The 9,870-nt window shown below is 44.1% G+C and overlaps 1 protein-coding gene across 1 annotated transcript; it reads right to left on the bottom strand.

Moving 5' to 3' along the window:
• Positions 1-1,071: 1,071 nt before the first annotated feature.
• On the bottom strand, positions 1,072-9,659 carry LOC118984619 (disintegrin and metalloproteinase domain-containing protein 20-like). Its single transcript, XM_037042755.1, has 2 exons — positions 7,615-9,659; positions 1,072-1,141 (listed from the first exon to the last, which is right to left on the bottom strand). The coding sequence occupies exons 1-2, from the start codon at positions 9,657-9,659 to the stop codon at positions 1,072-1,074; spliced, it is 2,115 nt and encodes a 704-aa protein (XP_036898650.1).
• Between the last annotated feature and the right edge of the window lie 211 nt (positions 9,660-9,870).

Below are 9,870 nucleotides of genomic sequence, written 5' to 3'. Positions count from 1 at the left end.
TTCGAGGAGGGAAACCTAGGCCAGACAGAATCACTTGGGAGGCTATCATGGAAGGACTCGGAGGGCTGCAACAAAGAGCAAAGGACTCTTGCCCCCCAGCTTTGGCAAAGCCCAAGTCCCCATGTTCTCTGGGAGAAGTGCTTCCTGGCTCTAATCCCCTTAAGCCTGAATACTTGATGGGGAGGGGTGCAGCTCCTTGCCTTGCTAGAGTGTGTCTGGGGGAAAAAAATCTCGCATCACAAAGAATTCCTGAAAAACCTGTGAAATCTGCTCGGCTGAGTGCTTTCATTCATATGTTAAGGGTTCGAGCAGGAAAACCCTAAAAAGTCTTTTCCTGACAGACTCTGACTCAGACTAAGCAAACCCTCAAATTTTTTTGAAATGTTATCTACTGTTTGATTCTTGCCGCCCTGTATTCCTGTGCATTACATCTCAATAAAAGCCTCTAGAGGAGGGGGCTCAATACCTTTTTTCCCTGAGAAACTGGCCACTGNCCAGCTTTGGCAAAGCCCAAGTCCCCATGTTCTCTGGGAGAAGTGCTTCCTGGCTCTAATCCCCTTAAGCCTGAATACTTGATGGGGAGGGGTCCAGCTCCTTGCCTTGCTAGAGTGTGTCTGGGGGAAAAAAATCTCGCATCACAAAGAATTCCTGAAAAACCTGTGAAATCTGCTCCGCTGAGTGCTTTCATTCATATGTTAAGGGTTCGAGCAGGAAAACCCTAAAAAGTCTTTTCCTGACAGACTCTGACTCAGACTAAGCAAACCCTCAAATTTTTTTGAAATGTTATCTACTGTTTGATTCTTGCCGCCCTGTATTCCTGTGCATTACATCTCAATAAAAGCCTCTAGAGGAGGGGGCTCAATACCTTTTTTCCCTGAGAAACTGGCCACTGCTCATGGCCTTTTTCCTCTGAGAAACTTACCACCTCTCCTCCACAAGAAGATCACATCATATCTCTGTCATGTTTACTTTCATCCATGGCACACGGGGGACTTGTGAGGAAAGTCACCCTCAGGATGTTGCTTGAAAGATGAGGAGGCTGGGGTGTCTACCCTCACAACTTGTTATTCGTCACCGATCGAGTGCTGCTTCCAGAGGCACTGACTGCATGAGGCCAGCCTGCTGCAGTTCCCCAGAAGCCCTGAGGAAGAGCCCCAGGTCTTCGGGTGAGGCATCCCTCTCCACGTGGAGAAGAGCCGAGAGAGAAGAGCTGGGCAGCAGCGTGAGTGCAACGGCCATGCCTTGCACAAGGCAGATTTTCTCGTGGCCCATGTTCAACTTAGGTCATCTTGTCCCTGACAGTTTCAGATTCTGGCTAGTTATGATTCAAAAAATAGGTAAGGCACTAGGGTTAGGAGTTTTTGCAGGCCTTGCTACTTGCCTTTGGTCTTGGGGTCATGACAGACATGCATCGTTTTTCTTCTTTATTACGGAGACATCCCTGACCCCTGGGCAGCACTTTCATTGATCTATGCTTGCCCAGCAGTGTCAACCAGAGCTCAGTTCCTCTGATGTCTGAGGCCCTGGGTACTGTGCCTCAGTCAGACTGTGACTGCTGAAATGGTCACTTCGTGGTCATCACTGGGCATGATGAAATAACAAGAAGGCACTCCACTGAAACCCCTAGGGTTTATTTTCCTTCTTTATATAGTAGCACCTCTACCTTCCCATGATAATTAGGACCAATTAACCCTATCAATGCAGTAATGTTTTTTTGTTGTTGCTCAGTGTCTGGTATCAGGAGTTCAAAGAACTGGGTGACACTCAACATTAAGTTTGGCAGAACCCTTATTGTGTTCCCTGGTAGAAGCGACTCCACAGTAAAAACCTAAAACTTCACTGCAGTGGAATGTAAACATGTGGGGATAGGAAACATGAATTCTCCAAGTGGGTCCTAGGAGAGGGGCAATCCTATATCCACACCTTGTTTTTCTGAGCCTTGTATCCTAGCTCTTGGGGATACAGAATCATGTAGTTCCCATTGGTTTAAAACATGTATTACATTGTGAAAGCCAGTATTACATTGCTGCAAGACTGATATGACACCTGCAAGATAGTTCCTTCATCTTTAAGGAACTTATATGATATTATATTTTCCCCTATGACTGATCATTTTTTTTAATTGTAATTAAATTTATGTTTTGTTAGAGAGAATGGGGAAGAGAATGAGAGAACCATTGATGGGAGGTAGAAACATCAGTTGGCTGCCTTCCATGTGTGCCCTGACTGGGGACAGAATGCACAGCCCAGGCATGTGTCCTGAGCATGAACTGAACCAGCAACCTTTCAGGTTGGAGGGCCACGCCTCACGAACTGAGCCACACTGGCAGGGCAGCACTGGTCCTTGCCGATTTCATCTGTTATTTTCACATTTGTCATAACTTCAATCTCTGAAAATAGCTTCAGAGGCTCACAAAACTGTTACCTCTATGTACTGATTATGGTAATTCCTCCTTTAGACAATGAAGCTGCAATCAAAGTGAAGTAAGTTAGCCAGTTACTGAGTAATGGGGCTGGATTTGAGCCAATTTTCAGTGCTTTCCCCATGGACATGTCCAGAGACATCGTTTAGCAGTTTAGTAGGGGACAAATTATGTGTTAACTTCAAGGCCACCATTTACCAAGTATTTGTACTTTTAGAGCATCATTAAAAATAATCTTTTAAATGTTTTTATCTTTTTTTTTCTTAAAATGGTGAAGGGATGGACAAGGTCAAAGACTTTCCTTTTATAGATCAAGGGGACACAAAGGGTTAAGCGACTGAATGAAATGGTGGTCTTAGTCCTACCATTAACATTTTCTATGGAACTGCTGTCTAGTTAATGAAAGAACAACATTCAATTAAGTTATTGATATGCAAGGGACCTATGATGAATTAGAAGAGTTAAGAGTAATTATATTATCTAATGAGTTAGGGATTGTTTAGGGGGCTGTCACAGAAAGATCCCATTAATGGGGACTCTCTCCAAAATGTCACAGTTAAGAAGGAATGTAGCAGAATTGCAAAATTATGAAAGCCAAGACTATAGCAAAATCTGGGTCAAGGGAGCACTCTTTAAACATTTGGGCATGGTATCGTAGTACTGTGCATAGCACATAACAAGTTTGTAGAATTTAGTATGCAAGGATGGTAGTAGAAACATTTGTTTTTAAAACATTGGCATATAGTTATTAAATTTTTTTAAAAAGATTTTACTTACTTATTTTTAGAGAGAGGGAAAGGGAGGGAGAAATAGTGGGAGAGAAACATTGATGTGTGGTTGCCTCTAGCATGCCTGCAACTGGGGATGAGCCTGCAACCCAGGCATATACCCTACATGGTGAGTTGACCTGGCAACACTTTGGTTGGCAGGCGGGCACTCAGTCCACTGAACCACACCAGCCAGCATGGCATCTAGTTTTCTTTTTCTTTTTTAAAACATTTTATTGATTATGCTATTAATTTGCCCCATTTTCCCCTCTTCATTCCCCTATGCCCTGTACCTCCCCTTCTACCCTCTTTTCCAGCTCACCACCCCACCCCCTTTATCATGTCAATGGAGGGTACCTGCAAATTGTTTGGCTTCTACATTTCCCATACTATTCTTAATGGACTGCTGTCTATTTTCTTTTTTTAAATATATTTTAAAATATATTTCATTGATTAGGCTATTACAGTTTTCCCATTTCCCCCCTTTATTTACCTCCACCCTGCACACCCCCTCACACCCACCTTCCCCCCTTTAGTTCATGTCCATATGTCATAAGTTCTTTAGCGTCTACATTTCCCGTACTATTCTTAACCTTCCCCTGTCTATTTTCTACCTACCATCTATGCTACCTATTCTCTGTGCCTTCTCCCCCTTCTCCTCCTTCCACTCCCCTGTTGCTAACCCTCCATGTGATCTCCATTCTGTGGTTCTGTTCCTGTTCTAGTTGTTTGCTTAGATTGTTTTTATTTTTGTTTTAGGTGTGGTTGTTAATAACTGTGAGTTTGCTATCATTATACTGTTTATATTTTTAATCTTCTTTATCTTAGATAAGTCCCTTTAACATTTCATATAATAAGGGCTTGGTGGTGATGAACTCCTTTAACTTGACCTTATCTGAGAAGCACTTTATCTGCCCTTTCATTCTAAATGAAAGCTTTGCTGGATAGAGCAATCTTGGATGTAGGTCCTTGCCTTTCATGAGTTGAAATACTTCTTTCCAGCCCCTTCTTGTCTGTAAAGTCTCTTTTGAGAAATCAGCTGACAGTCTGATGGGAACTCCTCTGTAGGTGACTGTCACCTTATCTCTTGCTGCTTCTAGGATTCTCTCCTTCATTTTAATCTTGGGTAATGTAATTATGATGTGCTTTGGTGTGCTCCTCCTTGGGTCCACCTTCTTTGGGACTCTCTGAGCTTCCTGGACTTCCTGGAAGTCTATTGCCTTTGCCAGATTGGGGTCATTTTCCTTTATTATTTGTTCAAATAAGTTTTTCACTTGTTGTGGTTCCTCTTCCCCTCTGGTACCCCTATAATTTGGATGTTGGAATGTTTAAAGATGTCTTGGAGGTTTCTAAGCCTCTCCTGAATTTTTTGAATTCTTGTTTCTTCATTCTTTTCTGTTTGGTTGTTTCTTTCTTCTTTCTGACCCGCTCCATTGATTTGAGTCCCAGTTTCCTTCCCATCACTATTGGTTCCATGTGATTTTTTTTCATTTCACTTAATGTAGTCTTCATTATTTCATCTAATTTGCAACCAAAATCAACCAGTTCTATGAGCATCCTGATCACCAGTATTTTGAACTGTGCATCTGATAGATTGGCTCTCTCTTCATTGCTTAGTTGTATTTTTTTCTGGGGTTTTCATCTGATCTTTCACTTGGGCCATTTTTTTTTGTCTCTGCCTACTTGTTACATAGTAAGTGGTGGAACCTTAGGTATTTGCCAGGGTTGGGGTAGCCCACCACACTGTATGTAGGGGAGGGGTCAGAGAGGAAACAGTGCCTTCTGTTCATCTCCCTACTGGATTTCAGTCGCTTCCTCTGCTACCCATGAGTAAATTGCACCCATTCCTGGGTGGGTGGGTTTGTGTACATTCTAGGACCCTGTGGGTCTTTCCAACAAACTCTTCTGTGAGGCTGGGAGTTTCTTCCACCCTCTCAACCCTCACAGATTTTTTTAGTCAGAGGTTTTGAGGCTTTTTATCCCTGTCCTGGAACCCTGGGTTGAGTGTTCTATCTTGCCCCCCAGTTGTTCCTCCCAGTTTATCAGCAGGCAAATGTGTGCCCCCAATTTGCCAGCCATCTCCTTGTCCTGTCCTGCAGGTGCCAGCATGTCTGTAGTCCACATTGTCTGGCTACTGCCCATCTTTGCCCCTCCAACTGGACCACAGTCCAGTAAAAAAGGTCATGGATTTTATTCTCATCAAGACACGTGCATAGGTTGTGGGTTCACTTTCCATATGGGAGTCTATAAGAGGCAACCAATTGGTGTTTCTATCTCACATCAACAATTCTCTCTCTCTAAAAAGTCAATAGAGGTCTCCTCAGGTGAGGATTAAAAAAAGATAATAGGGATCCCTCTCTATCACCTAGAGGTTCACAACCCAGCCCTCCAAACATTTGCCACATGCAGCACAATCAGATACATATGTGATGGGGAGACAGTACAGATGCCTGAGATGCGCCTCCTTTTCTTATGTCTTATGTTCAATACACACCATGATTTTAGGAAACTACGCTTTTGAGAAATTTCAGACTAGCTCACTAGCACTGTCAAAGCAGTGAAATTAAGCAAATGTGACTTGGGGAGAAAGAATTTAACTTAGTTAAATTCTATTGGTGCCTCAATATCAATTTATGAGCCAACCTAAGCCTGTGTAGTAACTAAGCACTTTGGGGATCTCCCTTTCCTCAGTGGAAGTGCCCCAGTGGGGCCCAGGCAAAGGCTCTGTCCACATCCAGCAACACCTCAAGCTCAGAGGGAAAAGTGGCTGGTTAGACCCAATGCTTTTCAGTAGGATTTTCCTGCCTGGAATTTCAGGTCCTGTGCTTCCCATTGCTTCATTAGCACTGTGATATTCTTAACCATGGTTCTTAAAATTGGGATGTTCTGAGATTCTTTCCAGAGCAAAAAAATACTTACATATACTAATACTTAATGCTTGTATATGTTACATAGAATTGTAAGAATCTTCTTCATGCTATTTAATGGAAAAGACGAGTGGCAAGTATTATTTCCTGGGTTTTTTTTGAAGATTTTATTTATTTCTTTGTAGAGAGAGGAAAGGGAGGGCAAAAGAGAGCTAGGGAAACATTGAAGTGTGGTTACCTCTCATGTGCCCATTACTTGGTAGCTGGCCCATAAACCAGGCATGTGCCCTTACTGGCAGTTAACCAGCAACCTTTTGGTCTGCAGGCCATTGGTCAATCCACTGAGCCACACCAGACAGGTATTTCCTGTTTTTTCCTTCAGATTTTGAGTGATGCTAAGAGTAATTTCATGCCCACAAGATGGTAAAGGCAGTGGTGTGCAAAATTCAAAGTTTCCGATGTCAGGCTCCTTTCTGTGTTCTTGATTATACTAATACCATGACCACTGAGATTTGCCATAAAAGGAAACCACACTCACTGGGACAACCATGAGTTATTAACAAGTAGATGTAGCTACTGCTCCTAGGACTCGGAGATCAAAGGGGAGAAATGGGACTATTGGAACCTATGCATTTGGAATGAGTCTTAGGGCCATAGGACTCTGACCTCTGAGGAGGTTAGCAGATCTGCTGCAGGCACCCGAGGGACTTGGTGGAGGACTCAAAGGCTGTTCACTCTAAACCCTGAGTTTAGATGCTTGATAGCTGTGCCAGTATATCTGAGGCTGACAGTCTGTTGTTTCTAGGAGTTAGTGACAAACAAGCAAATATTATATAAGAATGAATTTTATCTACATATGAAAGGTGCAGAAGTAAACTCACTGTTGATGCCAAGGTGTAAGGTCTTAGTGAGGAAACAGTGATAGGAACACCAATGCCAAATTCCCCAACATTGCCCTCTCCCTCTCTTTCCCACTACTGGCAGAAAGTGATAGGGGAGGATGGCTAGAGAAGAGATGCGCTGTTACCATGTGCAGGTGACCATTTCCTGTGTGAATGCAGAATAAGGAAGGAAGGACCCCTGGAGGTGAAGTATCGATAAGCCCAACCTGGGACCAGTCAGAAATGATTGCACACACACACCATCCATGAGCTATGCCTCTGCTCAAGAGGTGGAAAGAGACCCATTTGATGAAACATTGATCACTTTTAAGGTAGTGGAAAGTTGAAATAGGCTCAGAATGAGTAAATTTGGCTAATTTTTTAATGGCTGATGTTCACAATCCTGGATGATAAGATGCCTCCGAGATGGTCTGTGGATGGTCTGCAGGGCATGTCGTCATAGTTCCATGCCAGGAGATGGACAATGAATACATGGGAGAGATCAACTGGGATTTTCTTTTAATTGTCACTTTTTCTTTTTTCCTCAGCTGAAGTTGGAACATTCTGCTGTTGGTTTCCTTTAAGTTCTTCTTGAATACAGGACCAAAAGAACAAACATAATAATGATAGTAACATCAAAAAGAGAAAAAACAAAAATAATAGCAGGTAGTGCAACCATTCTCGATTTTCTTCCTCATCTCTCCCAGGGGGGCCACTGTCGATACTTCCCCCATAACCCTTTTGCTGGCATGTGGGAGGGTCCCACTCGCGGTTGCAGTGGCAGTTGTTTCTGTTGTTGCAGACCCCGTTCATATTGCAAGTCTCAGGTGAACACCCAGTTACCAGGAGGGACAGATGGACACACTTCCTTTTGACACACACGTGCTCTGCACCACACTCGGTACCATCTTTCACATCACCAATGTCAGGAATGGCCATCCCCAAGTGGTAGTCGGTACCCCAGCAGGTGACGCCATTGAAGCGAGTCCAATGCACAGTAGAGTGATCTCTCAGCAGGGGAATTTCTGTCACGTCCTCACACTGAACCCTCCCACACAGGACATCGGACATGTTACACTGCACATATTCAGAGCCGTGGATACCGCAGTTCCCAAATCGGTCACCACGGGTGTTCATTTTGGTGTAGCAACTCTGATTGGCACTCTTGGCCACTTTGCCGAAAATGTTTCTACACTGTTCTTCGCGGTTATTGCATCTCTTTTCATAGCAGTAGCCGCCATCGTCACATGGGTTCCCATCCTGCACATACACGTCTTCTGGACAATGGTTGGACGTCCCATTGCACCACTCTGGGAGATCACATGTGTTTTCCTGTTGTCTACACACTGTGCCTGTTGGCAGGATCTGGCAGTCTTGGCAACAAGGCCCAAAAGCACAGGCAGCCCCCAGTCTGAGGGTGCAACTTAATTGACAACAGGGATCCTTTAAACACAACTGTAAAGTGCCACAGTCACACTCTTCTCCTTCTTCAACCACACTGTTTCCACAGTGTGTAAATGTGAACGGGTTCCCTGTATTTGATGAAACATACAAACAATTTCGTTTTGCAGCGGTGTTCATGAAGTCATCATAACTGCAGTTGCTGAACTTACTTGCACCGGCTTTTGATGGATACATTACGCAGATCCTATGGCCACATTTACAGGTGTTTGTATCATGTTTCATACCCAAATTATGACCAATCTCATGTGATACAATATATGCAAAATCATGCACATTATCATTCATGAAACTATCAACTCCACTATTATGACGAGTGCTACATACTCCTCCAACATAGGCTAAGCCCACAGTGATACCATAGCCATGCTTTACAAAAACATGTGCAATATCATGGGGTAAGCGGTTATTGAAGCTGGATTTCTTCCACATGCCAAATTGTGTCAGGAGAGTAGTTATGTTATCTACTGGAAGAAGGTTTCTTTCATTCCAGACCTCAATTCCCACTAAAACCGCATCCACATCCAGTGAGCTCAAGAAGTTATCAATTCCATTGACAACAAGGAATACTTCATACTGCACTTTTGTGACATTACTTTCGCGATGAAGGTATCGATTGTGGTCCACCACCACTGCCAGCTCAAGAAACCGCTTGTGAGTCCACCAGCCTTCATACCCACTCTGCATCAAAGTGAAATTAACACCCTCTTGAAACTTCAATTGTCGAGCTACTTCTTCATCTGTCAATCCACACCTCATGGGTGGAAATTGAGTCTCCTTCCTGTCCACCTGGTATATGAGATGTTCGAACGTGGTAGAAGGCGTTTTGGGCTCTATTTCATACACAGTGTCATTAGTCTGTAATGTTCCTTGGAAACCCCCCAAACAGGTACTGAGGGTCACCAGGGATTCTGGGTCCCCCTCCACATAGCCATGATAGTAGCAGTCATTCTGGACAAAAGGCTGGTCCTCTAGGAGGGCACCTTGGTCGCTGTAGGTGAACACTGGGAGGTGTCTGGACAGGAAATACTTGTTGACCTTCATGTGGACAATGTGTCTCTCACCCCCAAAATGCAGGCTGTAAGAGAGCCAGCCTGGAAGCTTCCTGCTGCTGGCATGTCTCATGGGAATCACCACCTCTGCAGGACCATGGCGTTGAGAGTTTCCGATCTGGGGCCATCCAGAAAGAAACAGAAACATACCCTGCCAGAGCAGCAAAAGAGTGATCTTCACATGCACCAAAGCCTCACCCCCTGCCATTATGCAGCCGCCACATGCAGCCACTGGTGAGGGCACAGGAGGGCAGGGCAAGAAGCATCAGTGTCCTGTCTGCTTCATCTGAGCTGGCTGCACGCAGTGCCGACCTTGATTTTGACCTCTGGCAGAGTCACACCATCGGAGAAACAGCACTGTAAAAACATGAAAAGAAGAGCAGAGACAGAGGTGGGTGTTATAAGCAGGTCTAGTTAGA

Source organism: Sturnira hondurensis, unplaced genomic scaffold (genome assembly GCF_014824575.4).
Source record: "Sturnira hondurensis isolate 20B ecotype Veracruz unplaced genomic scaffold, ASM1482457v3 Scaffold0003693, whole genome shotgun sequence".
NCBI lineage: Eukaryota > Metazoa > Chordata > Mammalia > Chiroptera > Phyllostomidae > Sturnira > Sturnira hondurensis.
The sequence above is the reverse complement of the archived record's forward strand: the minus strand, read 5'-3'. Positions and strand labels throughout refer to the sequence as shown.

Bases quoted from the DNA above. Each gene is read 5' to 3' on its own strand.
- LOC118984619 (XM_037042755.1), bottom strand. From the start codon at position 9,659: ATGGCAGGGGGTGAGGCTTTGGTGCATGTGAAGATCACTCTTTTGCTG. The intron at 1,142-7,614 runs GTTGCACTACCT...GCTCTTCCTCAG, and splicing joins GAGGAAGAAAATCGAGAATG to GGCTTCTGGGGAACTGCAGC.